We start from the raw sequence: 22,407 nt of genomic DNA on the forward strand, positions 1-22,407 counted from the left end.
GCACTGCATTTTGAGGTGATCACCAATGAATCCATGTTCCATTGTCTTTCTATTTATTTTTAACTGATGAGAACACAGAGCAATTGTCCCATTTGAAAATGTTGTTTCCCAAGGATCAAAGTACTTTCTGGTTCTATGTAAGCTGAGAAGAAACAGTTCTCAATGTGAGTGTGGAAGAGTACAGACCTGAGTTCTAAACTCCAGCAGAATCAGTTCACATTACACTAGCTGATCTTTGAATCCTGTCATCACAACTTTGTGGGTCTTTTTATTCAGGGCCAGGTCGGGAGATAAAGGTCAGTGATTTGATTTTTGATTCTTTCAATATACAAGAGTATAATATCTGAAATTGATGCTTTCTGAAATGTTGAATTTGAAGAATTTCATACTGAACTCATCATTTTGTGCTGGCTCCATTTAAAATAGGAAAGTCTCTGGCAGCCTGTCCCTTTTGTCCGTGGGCGGATGGTTTACATTCTGCCATCAGTGGACACTGCAGAAAATCAAGTGTCTAACAAGTAGAGAGAGTAATATTACAGTTTAGTTTCATAACTTTCTTTTTAGTTCAGTTGTTATTGTTTTTGTCCCTTGTTTTATTAATTGTGTGCATGTTTACATCTCTGACGATATTGGGCAACCCAGTTCCATCTCTATGGATCAATTAAAAAATGCATTCACTGCATGGTTGATTTTGCCAGTTCTGATTTATTTTAAGCTTCTGTGTGCTTAATTGGATCACATTTTGGACAATTGTATTGGTGATACCTCAACAGGAATAGTTGTGAATCTGCTTTTGTCAGGTGAAATTGGATAATTCAACTAAGGTGGGCCATTTAGTTAGGTACTGTGGAGGTGTCCTTACTTCTGAGCCAGGAAGCCAGAGTTCAAATTCCATCTGCTCCATAGATATGTCATAAATCTCTGAAAAGGTTGATAACTGAATGGCCTAGATATTTTTTAATGTGTCACTGGGATGTTGCACATCATTCATATTCAGGAAAAATGGACTTTTGTCATGGTTGTTGAGACACATCACTATCTGAAGATTAGAGAAATGAGCAATCACATTTTGATCAATGTCTATTAGTAGCAGAAAGCTACTGGTCAGTTTTAAATTGATGATTATGCTCTTTAAAACAAAGGAATGATACTGGTTTAAACCAGTTTATCAGTCCTAATTGTAAGATGTTCCTTTTGTTTGGCTTTACTGTTTTTTTGAAATTAGTGATTGAATGCAAGTGGTTATACTTGGAATCATTATTGTAATTTGCAAAACTTTTTTCTCATTTTAAAAACAAATTCAGGACTAGAGACACTATTTATATGTCCCTTTTCTGTGATAAAGTAATTGGTCTTACTATCTTTGATAATTTGAAAGTGAAATTGAATGTTTATTAATTTAAAAGCTCTTGTCAAAGGAGTTAAAAAATAGATCTGTTCTCTTTCTTGTAGGTGCCTACAAAACTACATTCCTGCCTATAGTTTAACTCTTTCCTGCCCAATCTGCCGTCAGACCTCTATCTTGCCTGAAAAGGGTGTTTCTGCGCTACAGAACAACTTTTTCATTACAAACCTAATGGATGTTCTTCAGCGGACTCCAGACAACAGCTGTGAGGACTCCTCCATCCTAGAGACGATCACAGCAGTAGCAGCAGGGAAACCCCTTTCCTGTCCAAATCATGATGGAAATGTAAGTTAACCCAGAGTGTTGCTTCAACTTTAATCAGGATTGATTATTAAACTTGTCTATTTTAGTGATGATGATAGTAATGCAATTTTACTATAAATTACACCTGCTGCAAATTGAGTATGTTCTTCAACCAATACTGGATGAATTGGTTGTCTTCTCTATGCACAAAGACAAGACCTCCTGCTTTAGACCAAATAATAGTTTAATCTTGTAATACTTCAACAACATTAAAGATAATCCAGCAAATGAGACTGCAAATCATTTGCCAGTGAAACCTATTATGAGGCATATTGTCAGAATTAGGTCATACTGTTTATTGTCTAGTCTTTTTCTGTAATTAAGGTGCTCATCATTCTGTGAAGGCTTTTTCATTTCCAAATTATTCTCAAGATAGGTACTTCAAATGTGGTGAGAATGAAAGCCTGCTATTCCCAACTGGTTATATACATCTTTTAAGCAGAAATGTTTGGACAGAAATTAAGAATAGAACACTTGTGGTTTTATAAAAGGTAAAACAAATGATTATAGGAGATTTGGATGGGTCATAGGGATGAACATTAATGCTACAAAATCCCAGCTTTACAAAATTGTAACTCCAGTACTAAAAGTTACTATTTCTTAGATATCTTTTTCCTAAGCTGAATTTTATTCAATCTGCATCAAGTAAAATTTCAAAAGCCAATATTTTACTAATGAAAGCTTTGAGGTTTCCAAAGAGTTTAACCTATAAAACAGGGTTACTCCCTTGATAGATCAGACCTGTGATTAATTGATCTGTAGCCATGTGAAACAGATTGTGCTAACTTTTTTGTTCCAAAATGTTTTCTCCAGTGTTTGATATGTTTCTCAATCCCATTTTCCTGCCTTCTCCCCTTTGATCTCCTTGCTAATCAAGAACCTATCTATCTCTGTCTTAAACACACTCAATGCCTTGGTCTCCACAGCCCTCTGCAACAATGAGTTCCACAGATTCACCACCCTCTGGCTGAAGATATTCCTCCTCATTTCACTTCTAAAGAGTTGTCCCTTCACTCCAAGGATGTGAACTTGGGTCCTAGTCTCTCCTACTAGTGGAAACATGATCTTCTCCATGTCCATTCTATCCAGACCTCTCAGTATTCTGGAAGTTTCAATCAGATCATCACCACGCCCTATCCTTCTAAACTTCACTCAGAGGCCTTAACCGCTCCTCATTCGACAAGCTCCTCATACCCAGGATCATTCTTGTAATCCTCCTCTGGCCCCACAAAATGCCAGCATATCCATCCTCCGATATGGGGTCAAAATTGCTCACAATATTCCAAATGCAGACTGATCAGAGCCTCACACGGCCTCAGCAGTAAGTTTCTGTTCTTGTATTCTAGTTCTCTTAAAGATGAATGCTAACATTGCGTTTGCCTTCCTAAATGCCAACTGGACCTGTATGTTGACCTTAAAAGAATCCTGACCCAGGACTCCTAAATCCCTTTTTTATGCTTCAGATTTCTGAAGCATTTAGAAAATAATCCAACCCTCTTCTTCCTACCAAAGTGCATTGCGTCAAATTTTCCCACATTATATTCTATTTGCCCCTTCTTTGCCCACTCTCCTGGCCTGTCCAAATCAATCTGCAGCCTTCCCACTTCCTCAACACCACCTGTCTCGTCACTTCTCTGTGTAGATAACACAAACTTTGCAACAATGCCCTCTGTTCCTTCGTCCACATTTCTGACCATCGTCTTTTTACTTGCAGCTCCCAAAAACAAGGACACTGAGAACAACTGTACAAATAATCCTAACAGCGAGGATCAAAAAAGTTAGCATAACCTGTTTCACATGGCAATAGATCAACTAATCACAGGTCTGATCTATCAAGGGAGTAACCCTGTTTTACAGATTATGGGAACCTCAAAGCTTTTATTAGTAGAAAAAAAAATGGCTTTTGAAATTTTACTTGATGCAGATTGAATAAAATTCAGCTTAAGAAAAAGACATCTAAGAAATAGTAACTTTAAGTACTGGAGTTTCAATTTTGTAAAGCTTGGATTTTGTAGCATTAATGTTCAGCCCTATGACCCATCCTACCTGCCTTATTGCTGCCAGCATTGTGCACCATCTACAAAATACATTATTGCAAGTTCCTTTTGACAGCATTCTGCAAGCCTGCACATTCAACCACCTAGAAGAATAGGCGCAGCAGATTTGAGAACACCACCAAATGCAGGTTTCTCTCCAAGCCACCTGCCATCCTGATTTTCAACTATTTGCATTTATTTCATGGTTATTAAGTCAAAATACTGACCTCCCTAACCTCACTGTAGTGTACCTACACAAGGACTGCAATAGATAGAGGCAACTCACCACTGCCTCCTCTAGGCCAATTAGGGATAGGATATAAATGCTGTCATAACCAGCCTTTCCCACTTCCTGTCAATGAATAGCTGATTTCCAAACAGGTTATGAAGCAGGTAGGAGACATTGCTGGAATCCAGGTTAAGGAAAGTGTGAGATTTGTTGTCTGTTCTATAGTATTGAAAAGAATCTACAACTTATTTATGAAAATATGTAGACCAAAGTTATTTTTATTTATCTTGCCATAGCCCAATAATCCCACCACAAATTCAAATTGAGATTTTGAAAAAAAAAATTCTGGATGTTTAATACCAATCTGTTAAAAGCAATGCTTGAAATGTGCAGTTTTTGCTTTGAGTCTTGGGCTGAAGGTTGCACGGACTGTGAACGTTAATCTTAAGTCAGAATAAATGGAACAAATGTATTTGCAGCAAAACCAAATGTTTGTGGAGAGTGCGATAATAACTTTCTAATATCATTTCTCCTCCAGTGTTTACACATCTATCATTGTCTTTCTCCAGGTAATGGAGTTTTATTGCCAATCCTGTGAGACAGCGATGTGTCACGAATGTACAGAAGGTGAACATGCTGAGCACCCAACTGTTCCCCTCAAGGATGTAGTAGAGCAGCACAAGTCTTCCCTGCAGACCCAACTGGAGGCTGTTAAACAGAGGTAACTGCAAAATGTGCATGCAGCATGAGCCTGGCTCTGTGGTTTATTGTCATCAGTGTTTGGATGGGAATACTTTGTCGGTTAGACTTGAGCCAACTTGAGTTAACAAATTCTAAGGCAGGTGAGTTCAAAACTAGGTGGCATATTTCTAAGGTGAGAGGAGGAAGATTTAAAAAAGGGCATGAGGGGAAATCTTTTCACACAGGGTGGCTCATATGTGGAATGAATTGCCAGAGGAAGTGGTAGGTGCAGATACAGGAACAACACTTAAAACATTTTAAAATCCCTTCCTGATGAAGGGCTTTTGCCCAAAACGTTGATTTTTTTCCTGCTCCTCAGATGCTGCCTGACCTGCTGTGCTTTTCCAGCACCACTCTAATCTAGACTCTGATTTCCAGCATCTGCAGTCCTCACTTTTGCCTACAACATTTAAAAGACATTTGGACAGGTAAATGATAGGAAAGGTTTAGAGGGATAAGGGCTAAATGCAGGTAAATGGGACTAGTCTAGTTTGGGAAACTTGGATGGTCAGGGCTAGCTGGACTGAAAGGTCTGTTTTCGTGCTGTATGACTGACTCTATAAATGTTTGGTCAAATACCAGAAATATAAACCATGCTTTCTCCACAGCCAAGTTACTTTGCAGTTCTGGCATTCCTGTCTCCATCTGCTCGCCTACCCCATTTTGTTAGCTTTTTTGTTTTCTCCCTCTCTACAACAAGGCAGGGGTAGTCAAACACCATGCATCAAGAAAGTAAGAAAAATGTCACTGCAATTCTACTACAAGTTAGTTTCCAATGTGCTGTGGCTTTGTCAATTATTAAGCCACATGATGGCTGTAAATTTTCTGAAGGTGCCCAGATTGGTGAGCTATTGATGACCCACTACCTCCCCATATTACTGACTTGACTGCTTCTGTTTAAAACTGGAGGCCAATGTGTCCTTTTAGCAAATCTGAGGGAACTCTTACAGCATTCTCAAACTGGCACCCAGCTGTAGCTCATAAGAACATCTTGTTCTGCCAACAGAGGTAGAATTGTCTGTAAGGATGACCGACGTGGGAGACTCATGATCTTGGCTGCACCAAGCCATTACACAGTGAATAGAAGTATGAAATAGATTTCACCAAAAAAACAAACCACAATGGCTTTCAGCTTTGGTTGCTTATTGAAGAACAATCTCACATGGATAAAATTATTGCATTCGGAGATAATTCCGTGCTTGCCAGAGTGTTTCTTTGTTTACCACTGCCTGCAGATTTGTGACATAGCAAGTTCATAGACTGTACTTACCCTTCAGCAGTCAGCTTTGCTAATTCACACTCTTTCATCTTTCTGACTTTACAACTATATGGATATTAGTGCACAGAACAGGCCAATCAGCCCAACAATGTTATGCTGGTATTTATGTTCCAGATGAGATTCCTTCAGTTTTGCTTAATCTAATCCTATCTAAATATCCTTCCTAATTATTTTATAGCTGCTGTACTAATCTAACATTTATTAGCAAGTGTATCTCTGATCTATTCATCTTGACTGTTCCGTGTGGCACTCGAATCTCAGATTGGCCGTGTTCTTATTTGAAACTGAGGCAGGTACAAAGAGCTGAATGGCCTGGAACTAATTCATGGTACTTTTATCCTTGTCTCCTCTCCTGGTCTGGGACTCTTGTACACATCAATTCTGCAAGTTTTATTGTCTTGGAATTTGCAGCAATGTTCCTCAGTCTTAACTATGCCCCTTCCTATCAACAACCTACATACAATTTTAAAAATCACACAACAGAAGGTTATAGTCCAACAGGTTTAATTGGAAGCAAACCTGTTGGGCTATAACCTGGTGTTGTGTGATTTTTAACTTTGTACACCCCAGTCCAACGCCGTCATCTCCAAACCATACATACAATTTGGCATCATCAGCAAATATTGAAATCTACCTTGTGGCCTGAGTGTGAATAATGTGCCAACTGCTTTGGAACACCATTTTCCATGTGTCACCTGAAAGCAAGGATTCAGAAAGTTGTTTCTTGTACGTTTTTAAATAAATGTTTACTGTCTAAACCTTTTGTCTCACCACTATACTCAGAACCTGCCATCTGTTCAGTAATAAAGTTCTTAACTTTCCCCATGACAGCAACTGAAAGTAACACCACCAGGATGTTTACACATAACTTTCATCCTGTTAATTAGCTCAAAAATCATTGTAATAGCTTATTTGCTGTGTGCAACTCAGCCAGCGACATTGTAACAGCATCTATACGACCAATGAAGTGTGAGGTGTGAAGTATCCTAAGATTTTGAGAGCAGTGTATGAATGTAAGCCTTTGTTACTGAGAAGGATTTTTTTTAAACCAATGTAGCCACTTCCAATTAGTACACAGCAAATTTGAAAACATTTTGATGTAAAATGTAATTCGAATCCAAAGGGAACAACTGCAATAAAAGCTCTTTGTAAATAATTTTGGTGTTCCGTGTCATACATTCATCCTAAAACACTCTCTTGATAAGAAGAGAAATTTGTCATTTTATGAAATTTTCTCACTTGTACAAAATGTGATCAATAAAATAACTGCCAATCATTTAAATTACTAAGTGTATTGAAACTTACATTTTCGAAAGGTCGCTCAAAGTGTCGCTGTTTCCCTCCAGCCTGTTGGTGTTGCTAGCAAATCCTTACAACCATGGATCTTGTCATGTGACAGCAACTTTGAAAAGTAATGTTTATTGTAAAACTGAGAAATCGACTTCATATCCCTTTCCAATAATCCAATTTCAAGTACACTTGCTCTTAATTTAAGAGGAAATCCCTGAGGAACAAGATTCTCAATCTGAACAGTGCTGCTCGCTTTTGATTCCCTCCACCTTTTTTTATATATATATATATACTATGTTATTGTTCCCTTTACTTTTGATCCATTGTGTAACTTCTGGTGATTTTTACCAGTTCTTTTTTAAAGAGAGGGATTGTAAAACAATAGAATTGTACATTAAATTTGAATGTAGTTTTGTTCATTCTGAAACTAGGGTCTTAAATCTGAGCAAAGAAACTGAGGGTGAGGCACTAGTTGGCTAGGTGGTTATGAAAAATACACTAAAAGACAACAGTAGATAATGGCTGGTATTTAAAGAAACGCAGTGTCTACAACAGATAAACATCACTCGAAGACACAATCACCAAAAAGGAAGGGTTTATCTACACTGGGTGACAAATGATGTTATAATTTGCATTGGATCAGATGAATTGGCTGAATAAGCATGCCAGAAATAGTGGTAAAACCTGAGAACAGGAGCAATTTGGAACTCGGACAGGGGAAAAAATGTTCAGAAAATGGAAAAAAAAGCCTGAATGTAAGATAGCAAAGTGTGTACAGGTGGGCTGTAAAATGTTATCACTTTGTGGATTTAAGAAATTGGCAAGGATAAACGTGGAGATAGGGAAAATAGTGGAGAAACTAAACCGTTGCTTTCTGTCTCTTCAAGGGAGAAAATACAGAAAAGCTTCCAGAAAAAATGGGTGACCAAGGAACTTGTGTAACTGAACAACTTTTTAAAAAAAAGAGTACTGGGGCGGGAGGATGTGGCAAACAGCTGAAAAAGCAGACCTGTTGGCTTGATGCCCATAATAAGAAAAACATTTTAAAAATTATAAAGGTTGTGATAACTGAATATGTGGAATTGAATGGCAGAATGAGGCACAGTCATCATTAACTTGTGAAAGGGACGTCAGTTTTTTTAAAAACAATTCTCGAGCATGCTGCAGAGATAAGGGTGAACCAGTGGGTGTGGTGGATTTGGATTTTCAGAAGGCTTTTGATAAGTCCCACACAGAAGATCACTAAACAAAATTTAAGTGCATATGATTGAGGGAAATATACAAATATGGATTGAGAATTGGTTGGTAATAGAAAATAAGGAATAAGGGGATGGTAGGTTATTGCTATTGGGGGATTGTAAAGATCTGTGCTATGTCCACAGATGTTCACTAACTATATGAATAATTTGGATGTGTGGACCAGTTGTAATATTTCTAAACTTGCTGCTGACACCACGTTAGGTGAGAATGTAATTTGAGAGGAGAGTGCAAGAGGCTTCAATCGACTTGGACAGGCTTAATAACTGAGCCAAAACAAAACAGATGAAATATAATTTGAATAAGTTCCAAAGATATTCTTCTTTATGAAAAACAAAGACACAGAATATTTCTTAACTGGTGAAAGATTGGGAAGTATAGTGTCAGAGAGATCTGGGTTTCTTTGTTTCTGAGTCTCTAAAAGCTAGCATGCTGGTGCAGCAAGCAATCTGAAAGGGAAATGTCAATCATTTTGAGGGTGTTGAGTATATAAGTAAAGAGCTGAAAATGTGTTGCTGGAAAAGCGCAGCAGGTCAGGCAGCATCCAAGGAACAGGAAATTCGATGTTTCGGGCATAAGCCCTTCATCAGGCTTATGCCTGAAACGTCGAATTTCTTGTTCCTTGGATGCTGCCTGACCTGCTGCGCTTTTCCAGCAACACATTTTCAGCTCTGATCTCCAGCATCTGCAGACCTCACTCTCTCCTCCTATATAAGTAAAGAGGTCTTGCTACAATTGTATAAAGCCATGATGAGTCATCAACTGGAGTACTGTCTAGAGCTTTGGTCCCTTTATCTAAAGAGGGATATAACTGTCATAGGAGATTCACCAGATTAATTCCTGGAGTTGGCAGATTGCTTCCCGAGGAGAGATTTGAGGAAAGTAGATTTGTATTCCCTAGAGTTTTGAAGAATGAGTGGTGATCTCATTTAAATTTATAAAATTCTTACAGGATGTGACAGGGTGGATAAAAATGGAATGATTCCCTGACTGGTGACTATGGAACCAGGGCGTGTAAATAAAAGAAAAGAGGAGGCTATTTAATGAATTTATTCATTCAGATTGGTGAATCTTTCAAATTCTCTACCCTAGGGCACTGTGGAAGCTTAATCATTGAGCAGATTCAAGACAGAAATCAGTAGGTTTCTGGAGCCTAATGACAATAACATTTCTTCCCACTGACCCTGTCTTAAGGCTTGAAAGTTGTTGCAGCCCCTCAGTGAGATGTGTGTAGAGTGGGGGAGTGGACTGCAACAGCCAGGAAGAGTGGCAGGCCTACGTGGCAGTCACTGCTGCCTACGTTTGCAGCAGCAAACCTGGGGTCTGAACCCCCCACTTTGAGAAGGGCTGCATTAAGGAATATGGAAATCGTGCAGAAAAGTGGCATTGATGAGATGATCAGCTGTGTTCTTGAATGGTGAAGTAGGCTTGATGGACTGGATGGTCTACCCCAATAATTCTGATACTTGAAGTCTCATGCCTACTTTTCCAGCCAACAAATACAATGATCACTTTGTATTATGACCTATTAGTTTCAGTTTCAGCCTAAAGGGAAGCCTCAAAGTCTAAAATTGCCAGTCCTGTTACCAGCCATTCTTTGTCCTTCTGGCCCACCAGATCTGTTTGTGGTGAACAGTATTTTTTTAAAACCCCAGTTAATGAGTTAAGGCATTTTTCACCCAGGAGAGCTGAGACTAGAGTTTGACCTAATTCTCAGATATACGGGTTGTGCATTAACTTCCTGAATTATAAAATGAGCTTCATCAAATGCAATATAAGTTATGAATTGTTCTGATAGCAGTGGCTGTAATATTGGTCTAATTTATCATCAAAACCAATTTTAAGCAATATTTCATGCAGAATGTACTTTACATACTGCAACCTGTCTGCTTGATGGATACAGAGACCTCACTCAGCAGAAAGTAATAATAATCCTCTTGAAGGTTTTGATCTTTTGCCTTTTAACTGAGGTGCAGATTTTATGAGAAGTAATTGTTCTTTTTAGGACAAGTATTATTCCATCACTTCCAGTGTTGCAACTGTAGTCTGTAAGGGCTAGATCTATGATATGGGAGCCCTTTCTGTAGCTTGGGCCATTTTGTAGCATTCCCATTTCATTCCTGACCGGTGCGTGATTTTTGCCTGGGATTGTTATCTTTTCCTATTCTGGTTTCGGTGCAGTTTGCAGACTGCAAATCAATGCAAGAGAAGGGCAAGTGGGAAGGTCTGTCCAGCACCTCTCAAACAATAGCACAGCTTGTAAAATCGATGAAAGGCCCCTTTAATGTCACTCCTTGCTCCCCATATCCACTCCATCAACTTCAAAAAGTGATTTGCTCAATTTCCATAGTGTACAACCCTCTGATTCCATTCAATATCATGGAGAGGATAGATGTGGAGAGACTGTGTCCCCCTTTCTGGGACGGTCTAGGGTCAGAGAGAGTATCATCGTAGAGTAAGGGGTTGCCTGTTTAAGACAGAAATTAGAAGGAATTTTTTTCTCAGAGTAGTTAAATCTGTGGAATTCTTTACTGCAGAGGGCTGTCGAGCCTGCTTCGTTAAGTATATTCAAGGCTGAGAGATTTTTAATCAGAAAGGGAATCCAGGGTATGGGGGAAAAGGAAGGAAAATGGAGTTGAGGATTATTAGATCTCCTTAAGCAGATTATATGGACTGAATAACCTGCTACTTCTACATTTCATGGTCTTATAGTGACCATTCATGTAGTGAGAATGTGTCTCTGTATTCCAGGGCTTGAGGAGCAATAAGATTACTCTAATCTCTACCTACCTGACACTAATGTTCATTTCTTTCATGACTTGTAATCAACATTACCAAATTGGATTAACTGGTCATTTACCTCACTGCTGTGTTTATGTCCTTGCTGTGAGTGCAAACACAAATTGTTCGGTATAATTGCTTATTTGTCTAGGTATTCCTTGTTGTAAAATGTTCGTATGTTTAGATAAAGTAAACATGGATTACTTCAAGCTTAAATCAAACTGTAGGCTTTGAAATTTTATTAATTAATATTGAGTATCTTTGTTGTGGTTCTATTCGCCGAGCTGGGAATTTGTGTTGCAAACGTTTCGTCCCCTGTCTAGGTGACATCCTCAGTGCTTGGGAGCCTCCTGTGAAGCGCTTCTGTGATATTTCCTCCGGCATTTATAGTGGTTTGTCTTTGCCGCTTCCGGTTGTCAGTTCTTGCTGTTCGCTGCAGTGGCCGGTATATTGTTCTATCAACAAACACATCGACCTGGACCCAATATACCGGCCACTGCAGCGGACAGCAAGAACTGACAACCGGAAGCGGCAGAGACAAACCACTATAAATGCTGGAGGAAACATCACAGAAGCGCTTCACAGGAGACTCCCAAGCACTGAGGATGTCACCTAGACAGGGGACGAAACATTTGCAACACAAACTCCCAGCTCGGCGAACAGAACCACAACAATGAGCACCCGAGCTACAAATCTTCTCCCAAACTTTGAATTGAGTATCTTTTAATTGGGGTAAATAAATGTATAGAAATGTTTCAAAATTCAACTAGATACCATTACCAGACTGGAGGAGAGAGCTTTGAGGGATTCCAATTTTGTTCATTACTGATTATTGAATAACAAACAACAAATAGGAAAAGCATTTCACTGCTCATGTAACTTGATTGCTATCATCCATAAATCTCTCTTCATATTCCCATAATCTTTTTAAATCTGCATGATGAACTATCATCATGCAGGTCAGAATTAGAATTCGATTCCCTACAGTGTGGAAACAGGCCCTTCGGCCCAATAAGTCCACACTGCCCTTCTGAAGAGTAACCCACCCACACCCATTTCCCTCAGATTAATACACTAACACTACGGGCAATTTAGCGTGGCCAATTCACCTGATCTGCACATCGTTAGACTGTGGGAGGAAACCGGAGCACCCGGAGGAAACCCACGCAGACACAGGGAGAATGTGCAAACTCCACACAGACAGTCGCCCAAGGCTGGAATCAAGCCTGGGTCCCTCGCACCGTAAGGCAGCAGTGCTAACCACTGAGCCTGGTGTCCATTCCTGTTTCCCTTCCTGCTCTATTTCTTTTCCTAGTATTTTCCTGTATCAATTTTAGTTTTAATTGGATACCATTTCCTAGTCCAGCAGGGAGTTGATTATATTTTCTGACCTTGCCTTACATAGCTATCTAAGCGATTTAAGGAGGATTTGATTAGATTTAAACACCAGTGTCAGTAATCTGAGAAATAGTAGTTTTATTCTGACTTTCGATCTGAACAACTCTGCTCACCCTAATCTGTGATAGAGTACAGACAGCAGGAAATAGAATTTATTCTGTTACCGTTCATTCTGTTAAAAATGCACATTACATTAGTGAGGCTACAGTTAGAATACTGTGCCATTCTGGTCACCACACTATGGGAAGGATGCGCTGGCACTTGAGAGGATACAAAAGACAGTCACCAGAATTTTTCCTCGACTGGAGCAATTCAGCTATGAGGAGAGAATAGATAGGCTGGGGAAGTTTTCCTTAGATCAGAAACACTGCTGAAAAGGGACTTGATTGATGTACACAAAGTTGAGAGATAGAGGAAAACAAGGTTGATGAGGTGAAACATTTCCCCTTGTGGAGGGATCAGTAACAAGGGGGCATAGTTTTAAGGTCAGGAGCCAGAGGTTTAGAAGGGGTATGAGAAAACTCTATTTTTTTTTACCCAGAGGGTTGTGTATATCTGGAACTTACTGCCTGAAAGGGTAGTAGAAGTGGGCACCTTCAAGACATTTTAAAATATATTTAGATGAGGACTTTGAATTGTCACAGTAGGTACGGCTGCAGGCCATATGCTAAAAACTGGGAATGGAATATATACTGGCATGGGTATGATGGGCCAAAGGGCCTCATCCTGTGTTATAAAAACTCTGACTTTAAAATGAGGAGCAGGACTATTCATAAAGAATTCTAATACATTTCCCGTTCTGGCTAAAGCTAAGTTTGCCATAACTGCAATATTATACTTCTCTATACCTCATAGTTTTAATTTCTTTCAAGCTGTTGAATGCTTCAGTTTATGAACATACCACTCAATCTTGACCGCATTTTTGTCAGTGTTTAACATGTATCCTTCTGATTTATTTTTCTGTGTGACTTCACTATTTTCTCTTGGTTTTTCTAATTCCACCACTCCAATTATTTTTGTTCTCTCCTGCTTTTTTTCTCTGCTCCCTGCCATAATAAACTGTAATAACATTAGTTTCTCTTCCAGTGAGGAAGTTAGGTCCTCCTGTTTGGGGGCAGTTCAAAGGTTGCGAATGGTTCACAACTTTTTCTGTTCAAAAATGTATGAATAAACTATCTCATAAAGCCCTGAGAAGATACCACAGAAATAACATTTGGTTTTTTTTTACAGGTTGCCTGAACTGGACTCTGCTCTTAGTTTTCTGTCCGAAATCTTGCAGGATTTGACCAATGAGAAAGTAAGCATTGAAGAAGAGATCCATGCTACATTCGATGAGCTCCAAAAAACTTTAAATGTACGAAAGAGTGTTCTGCTTATGGAACTGGAGGTCACATATGGTGTTAAACAAAAAGTAAGAGAACCTTAATATTTGCAGTATTAATGCTGAGCAACTTATGAAAGAATTTATAGTTGTTGAAATAATTTGGTTACCTCACTGGGTTTTTTTCATTGTTGGAGTGGATTATATGAAGTTAAATGACTGTGGTAAGGCGAACAATGTCATAGTTGTCAGGTGGACTACGTTGAATTAGCATACTTTTAAAGGCTAGATCACAGGGTAAAAGCAACATGCTACAAAATCTAGCAAGCACAAAAGTAGAAGACGAACCCTAATTAAAACATGACCGGTAATTGTATGCAGAATGTTTGGTTTTTTTTTAAATTGAAAATCCTTAATTTTGATTTGTAATCATTTGCTAAGTCTGTCAAACTCTCTCAATTTTCTTTTCCCTCCTCTCCCCTTTCCTAAGTTGCATCAGCCTTGGTGGAATGTGATCTCTAAAGCCTGGATTAGAGTGATGCTGAAAAAGCACAGCAGTTCAGGCAGCATCTTAGGAACAGGAAAATCAACATTTTGGGCAAAAGCCCCTCATCAGGAATAGAGGCAGAGTGGGGAGATAAATGAGAGGGGGGTAGGGGTGGGGAGAAAGTAGCATAAGGACAATAGGTGAATGGGGGTGGAGGTGATAGGTCAGGGAGGAGGGTAGGGGAAAGTAGCAAAGAGTACAATGGGTGAATGGGGTGGGGATGAAGGTGATAGGTCAGAGAGGAGGATGGAGTGGATAGGTAGAAAGGAAAATAGGCAGGTAGGACAGGTCATGGGGACGGTGCTGAGCTGGAAGTTTGGAACTGAGGTAAGGTGGTGGGGGAGGGGAAATGAGGAAACTGCTGAAATCCACATTGTTGCCCTGCGGTTGAAGTGTTCCAAGGCGGAAGATGAGGTGTTCTTCCTCCAAGTGTCAGGTGGTGAGGGAGCGGTGGTGGTGGATGCCCAGGACCTCCATGTCTTCGGCAGAGTGGGAGGGGGAGTTGAAATGTTGGGTCACAGGGTGGTGGGGTTGATTGGCGCGGGTGTCCCGGAGATATTCCCTAAAGCGCTCTGCTAGGAGGCGTCCAGTCTCCCCAATGTAGAGGAGACTACATCAGGAGCAACGGATACAATAAATGACATTGGTGGATGTGCAGGTAAAACTTTGGATGTGGAAAGCTCCTTTAGGGCCTTGGATGGAGGTGAGGGAGGAGATGTGGGCACAGGTTTTACAGTTCCTGTGGTGACAGGGGAAAGTACCAGAATGGGAGGGTGGGTTGTAGGGGGGCGTGGACCTGACCAGGTAGTCATGGAGGGAACGGTCTTTGCGGAAGGCGGAAATGGGTGGGGAGGGAAATATGTCTGGTGGTGGGGTCCGTTTGGAGGTGGTGGAAATGTCAGCGGATGATGTGGTTTATGCGCACCACCTCGTGCTCCCGGGAGGACATTGAGCAATTCATCAACTTCACCAATACGTTCCACCCCGACCTTAAATTTACCTGGACCATCTCTGACACCTCCCTCCCCTTCCTGGACCTCTCCATCTCCATTAATGACGACCGACTTGACACTGACACTTTTACAAACCCACCGACTCCCACAGCTACCTGGATTACACCTCTTCCCACCCTACCTCTTGCAAAAATGCCATCCCGTATTCCCAATTCCTCTGCCTCCACCGTATCTGCTCCCAGGAGGACCACTTCCACCACAGAACACACCAGATGGCCTCCTTCTTTAGAGACCACAATTTCCCTTCCCACGTGGTTAAAGATGCCTTCCAACGCATCTCGTCCACATCCCACACCTCCGCCCTCAGACCCCACCCCTCCAACTGTAACAAGGACAGAACGCCCCTGTGCTCACCTTCCACCTCACCAACCTTCGCATAAACCGCATCATCCAATGACATTTCTGCCACCTCCAAACGGACCCCACCACCAGGGATATATTTCCCTCCCTAACCCTTTCCACCTTCCGCAAAGACCTTTCCCTCTGTGACTACCTGGTCAGGTCCACGCTCCCCAACAACTCACCCTCCCTTCCTGGCACCCTCCCCTGCCACTGCAAAAAATGGAAAAACCTGCGCCCACATCATCTCCCTCACCTCCATCCAAGGCCCCAAAGGAGCCTTCCACATCCATCAAAATTTCACTTGCACATCCACCGATGTCATTTATTGTATCTGTTGCTCCTGATGCGGTCTCCTCTGCATTGGGGAGACTGGACGCCTCCTAGCAGAGCGCTTTAGGGAACATCTCCGGCACCAATCAACCACACCACCCCGTGGCCCAACATTTCAACTCCCCCTCCCACTCTGCCGAGGACATGGAGGTCCTGGGCCTCCTTCACCGCCGCTCCCTCACCACCCGATGCCTGGAGGAAGAACACCTCGGAACACTCCAACCCCACGGCATCAATGTGGAATTCACCAGTTTCCTCATTTTCCCTCCCCCGCTACCCCTCCCCCACCACCACCACCACCACCACCACCTCACCCCCCAACCTTACCTCAGTTCCAAACTTCCAGCTCAGCCCCGTCCCCATGACCTGCCCCACCTGCCAATCTCCCTTCCCACCTATCCACTCCACCCTCCTCTCTGACCTATCACCTCCATCCCCACCCCCAATCACCTATTGTATTCTTTGCTACTTTCTCCCCACCCCCATCCCCCTCTCATTTATCTCTCCACTCTGCAGGCACCCTGCCTCTATTTCTGATGAAGGGAGTTTGCCCAAAACATTGATTTTCCTGCTCCTCGGATGCTGCCTGACCTGCTGTGCTTTTTCAGCACCACTCTAATCTAGACTCTGGTTTCCAGCATCTGCAGTCCTTGGTTTTACCCTGTGGTTTCTAAAGCATTACACTTGAGTTCTGCTCATGAGCCTACCAAGTGAATAACAACAGGCTGTACAGAGAATCACAACTGAGCTTACACTTAAAAATTACACAATACCAGGTTATAGTCCAACAGGTTTAATTGGAAGCACACTAGCTTTTGGAACGACGCTCCTTCATCAGGTGGTAGTCGCTCTGAAAGCTAGTGCTTCCAATTAAACCTATTGGACTATAACCTGGTGTTGTGTGATTTTTAACTTTGTACACCCCAGTCCAACACCGACACCTCCACATCATGAGCTTAAACTTGTTCTTGTACAAGATGTGCATCTCCAGCAAAGACTGGCTAGCTTCCCAAAATCAGGACTGACACTGTGCCACCAAACTTGCTGAGATCAGCAAACTTGGTACAGATTGGGAATTAAATCTGACGCAGATGTTTGCTGGAGCTCGGAATTTGTAACTTCAGCATTCATTGGAAGCAAGAGTTGACTTCTTTTGGGAAAAAACAACTTTTCTGTTGCAGGCTAAACAAAAATCAAATTCAATTTCATTTGATTAGTTTCCACACCAAAAGGAGATGCATCACTTTGAAAAAATGTATTCAAGGAAGATGAGGTTCCTCACCTTAATGAAAGACTCTGAGAGCTAAAAAGAAATTGAATGTCAATTGAAATGATTTGTGAGGCACCGTTTTACTGTTATGCCAATACTTTAACTCTCTTGCCTCATCCAAGGTCATACGTTCTAGCCTAATATTCACTATAGTTTGAATTGCAAATACTTTAATGGAACTGTGTACTTCATGTAACCAAATGAAATCAAAAAACATTATACAGACTGCTTGGATTGGAACTAATATCTACAGAGTCAGGCAGTGAACTAAGAGCTACGCCAATCGAAGCTGCTTTCTTGTATGACTAATTTACTTCCCTGCCATTAATTCTGCACTTGAGGAAAGCACATGATGTTGTAATAGATTACAGCACCAGCTCTCAAGTTATTTTATGATCTTTTTAAAAGGAAAAGGATTGACCTATTGACCTTTTACTATCAATCCAATAACTTATACTCACTGATCAGTAATTTAATCACTCAATCTGAATCATTAGTGCTTTCTCACAAACCGATTCAATGCAATCAGTTTTAGCCAAGGCTTGATTTGTTTATCTGGCCTTGATGGGCCAATCCCAATGAACGTTCAGTTGCCTTGGGCTTTTCTGGGCCATTGAGATCTGTTGAAAGAAGTGACACATTGCAGTTTTGCTTTAATTCAGGGCAAGCAAGCAAATTATCTGCAGACCCTAAACTTTCCACTTCAGACCCTCCCATCACAGACTGACCGACCGACTGGGGAATTCTCTGTTTCCTCCCCTCCCACAGCCCTTGGCTGAGGAGTTGAGTGATCTCTCGTCTCTGAAGCTCAAGCTCTGAGGACTGTGGGATTTTGTCCTTTACCTTGTTTACCACCTTTCTCCCGGGCGCTGCTGTCCCCTTGACTCACCTACTCCTGTGCCCCACTCCCAGTCACTGTTCCTCTGATGACAGATTCCCTCTGTCCTGCAGTCAGTGCTCCTCCAGTCATACCCCTTCACTCTTCAGCTTGCTTTATTTCAATCACTGCTGCATTTTTTCCCATTCTCTGTTTAGTTAATCATGTTTAATCTTCATCCCAAGTGGGCGGCACGGTGGCACAGTGGTTAGCACTGCTGCATCACAGTGCTAGAGACCTGGGTTCAATTCCCGCCTCAGGCAACTGTCTGTGTGGAGTTTGCACATTCTCCCTGTGTCTGTGGGGTTTCCTCCGGGTGCTCCGGTTTCCTCCCACAGTCCAAACAATATGTAGGTTAGGTGAATTGGCCATGCTAAATTGCCCATAGTGTTAGGTAAGGGGTAAATGTAGGGGAATGGTTTTGGGTGGGTTGCTCTTCGGTGGGTAAGTGTGGACTTGTTGGGCCGAAGGGCCTGTTTCTGCACTGTATGTAAGCTAATCTAATCTTCAATGAGCTCGTAGTGTATAATACATTTCAGATTGCTGTATGACCACCCATGTGCAGAGTGGGAAACGTTGCTGTGTTATAATGAAAATCTTCATAGAATTCATTAACAAGAATTGAGCTCAGGCCTCTGTTAGAGTTATTTCACTTGGATAGATCCAGTCACCTGTATCCTTCAACTGATGACTCCACCAGAAGATGGGAATCTTAATATTAAGAGTATGAATAACATATTCAAATTCCATACTACTAATGACTCCGACATCATAATTGAATAGGTTATAACTAGTTTGAGGCAGAAGTAAAGACTATTCTTTTAAAAAGAATGAAGAATTTCTCATTATTTATGATTTTTGCCTTCATGGAAGATGGCCACTTTTCATGAAATGTGTTAATGTGCTGATGCCCCCAAACCCTTTAGTAGTTAGCAAACCCTGATTTATGTATAATCTTTTGAGTTATATTGCCTTGTCAGATCTCTTTTAAGAGACAATCTAACAAGGCCCCTTGATTTTCAATAGTATTACCGTCATTTCCCACAATCAACATCCTGGGGGTTACATTGACCAGAAATTCAACTGGACTCACTATGTAAACACAATAGCTGCAAGAGCAGGTCACAAGCTCAAAATACTGTGGTGAATAACTCTCCTCCGGACTCCCCAAGGCCTGTCTGTCATCTACAAGGCACAAGTCAGGAGTGTGATGGAATATTCCCCATTTGCCTGGATGGGTGTAGTTTAAACCACACTCAAGAAACTTGATACCATCCAGGACAAAGCAGCCCACTTGACTGGTACCAATCCAGAAACATCCCCTCCCTCCACCTCTGTAGCAGCAGTGTGTACTATCTACAAGATGCAGGGCAAAAATTCACCTAAGATTCCTACAGAATACATTTCCAAACCCAGGACCACTTCCATCTAGAAAGACAAGGGCAGCAGATAAATGGGAATACACCCACCTGCAAGTTCCCTCCGAGACAGTCATCATTCTGACTTGGAAATATATCACCGTTCCTTCATTGTTGCTGAGTCAAAATCCTGGAATTCGCTTCCTAAGGGCATTGTGGGTCTACCTATAGCACATGGATTGCAGCGGTTCAAGAAGCAGCTCACCCCCACCTTCTCAAGGGCACCCAGAGATGGGTAATAAAGGGCTGACCCAAAGAAAATGAGTCTTCTTGTTGAATGGGTTGTACTTGAGTTGATGAACAGCTAGTTACATAGTTATCATGTAATACAGAATAATCTCCAGAGTGCAGTGGCAGTTCATGGAGGCCAGACATTTTGCCTTGTCCCATGTTTGTGGGGTAACTCTCTCTGTCTGTCTCTCTTTCTCTCTTCTCCTCTCTCTCTCTCTTCTCTCCTCTCTCTCTCTTCTCTCCTCTCTCTCTCTCTCTCTCTCTCTTCTCTCTTCTCTCCTCTCTCTTCTCTCTCTCTCTCTTCTCTCCTCTCTCTTCTCTCCCTCTCTCTCTCTCTTTCTTTCTCTCTCTCTCTCTCTCTCTCTCTCCTCTCTCTCTCTCTCTCTCCTCTCTCTCCTCTCTCACACATGTTTAATATATTTGTTGCTGGTATAACATTCTGAAGCAAAGGTGCATATCACTATTTAAAATTTTTGTTGCAGGTTCTCCAAGCACAATTGGATGCACTACTGCAAGGTCAAGAGAGCATTAGAAGCAGTTGCAACTTCACGGAACAAGCTCTAAACCATGGGACCGAAACGGAAGTGCTTTTAGTGAAGAAGCAAATGGGTGATAGGTTGAATGAATTAGCTGTTCAAGAGTTTCCTTTACAGCCCCAAGAAAATGATCAGCTGGAGTTTGTGGTGGAAACTGAAGGACTGAAGAAATCCATTCATAATTTAGGTACCATAATCACCACCAATGCGGTGGCCTATGAGACTGTTGCAACAGGTGAGGGATTGAGACAATGTGTGATTGGCCATCCCACATCTGTTACTATAACAACAAAGGATAAAGATGGAGAACTTGTGAAAACTGGAAATGCGTGTCTAAGTGCTGAAATTGCATCTCCTGATGGTAGTGTGGTTGACGGGGAAATACTTGACAATAAAAATGGCACCTATGACTTCCTTTATACCATTCAGAAAGAGCAAAAGGAGGGTGACTTTACACTTACCCTCCGACTGTATGATCAGCACATTAAAGGAAGTCCATTTAAATTGAGGGTTGTCAAACCCACTGATCTGTCTCCAACATCTGATGGAGTCAAACGTCGTGTGAAGTCACCTGGTAGTGGACATGTAAAACAAAAGGCTGTGAAACGGCCGGCCAGCATGTATAGCACTGGAAAAAGAAAAGAGAATCCGATTGAAGATGACTTGATCTTTAGAGTTGGTATGTAGATTTCTTTTTATAATTAATTTATTTTCTATCCAGTCAGGCAATATGCTGAACATGTCACCCTGAGGTGTGGCAGATGCAGGCCTCATCTGCATGAAACCAGTGATCTGCAGAAACAGGTGACCTGATTTAGTTTGTTGTCTGGGACGTGAGGAATGATGATCAAACTTCCTAAAGGTGATTCTTAGCTGCACGGAACTTAACAAATTTTGAAAACTTTTTGATTCTGCAAACCAAGAACACCTAGTGGCGCATGCATGATTCTGAGTCTGTTCCATTGATGTAATAATTTTATTTCAGGCATCTATGGTAGTTAAAATTTAGTTTGCATTTGAGGTGTTTTATTTTCCTGGCTGACCGACTCTTCTATCAGAAGAGATAAGCTACAAACGATTATAATATTGGAATTGGTCTTCCCAATTTTGAATCCAAAATGTCTACACAGTGTCATCCAATTCCTCTCTCAACTCCCTCCCATTTCTACAAAATCATCTAGTACAACATAGTCTTATCTAATCTATTTCCTTCCTATTGTTCCCATCCTGCTCCCTACTCCAACCATCCTCACACACATTGACAGTGGATCCTTCAACTGACTTGGTTCTATTTTCTGAAATTCAAAATGTGCACCTTTTCATTCCTCTCAATTAAACCAACCTTTTTTTGAAGCTGTAGATCACCTTTCCCAACCCCTCTTTCCTTTTTGTCCGCATGACTGTTTTCCTTGTTACAACCCACTCGGGTAAATGAGCTGTTTCTCTAGCCCCACCACCCCTGAAACTGTAAACACACACACCCAATACTTTGGGAAAACACAGTGCACCATCCGTAGGATTAATGAGATGTTCTGTTTGCTTCCCAAGACTTCCTTTTCTCTGATCTCTTGCTCCAGATTCTTTTCACAGAAAGCACAGGGCGATTGGAACACTCTTGATAAAATCTTAGTTACTGGATAAATGTAACAGCTTACAACAACTGGTGAGAGACAACAATTGGCTTTCTTCGGGCACTTTTATTGCAGACATATTCAGACACAGAAGCTGCTCCTTCAGCAGTTTAGAAGCTTTTATCCTTTATCATAAACACTTCAGCTGTTCACACACAGGGAGCTGTCGTCA

The 22,407-nt window shown here is 41.3% G+C and overlaps 1 protein-coding gene across 2 annotated transcripts in view; it reads left to right on the forward strand.

Annotated features, from left to right (window-relative positions):
• The window catches only part of trim2a (tripartite motif containing 2a), a 165,258-nt gene that overhangs the window by 122,043 nt on the left and 20,808 nt on the right, over window positions 1–22,407 (forward strand). For both annotated transcript variants that reach the window (XM_060827613.1, XM_060827604.1), the window contains exons 3-6: window positions 1,453–1,690; window positions 4,543–4,694; window positions 13,950–14,130; window positions 20,551–21,283. In XM_060827613.1, coding sequence (XP_060683596.1) covers window positions 1,453–1,690; window positions 4,543–4,694; window positions 13,950–14,130; window positions 20,551–21,283 — 1,304 coding nt within the window. The remainder of the gene's footprint in view (window positions 1–1,452; window positions 1,691–4,542; window positions 4,695–13,949; window positions 14,131–20,550; window positions 21,284–22,407) is intronic.

Source organism: Hemiscyllium ocellatum, chromosome 1 (genome assembly GCF_020745735.1).
Source record: "Hemiscyllium ocellatum isolate sHemOce1 chromosome 1, sHemOce1.pat.X.cur, whole genome shotgun sequence".
Classification (NCBI taxonomy): Eukaryota; Metazoa; Chordata; class Chondrichthyes; order Orectolobiformes; family Hemiscylliidae; genus Hemiscyllium; species Hemiscyllium ocellatum.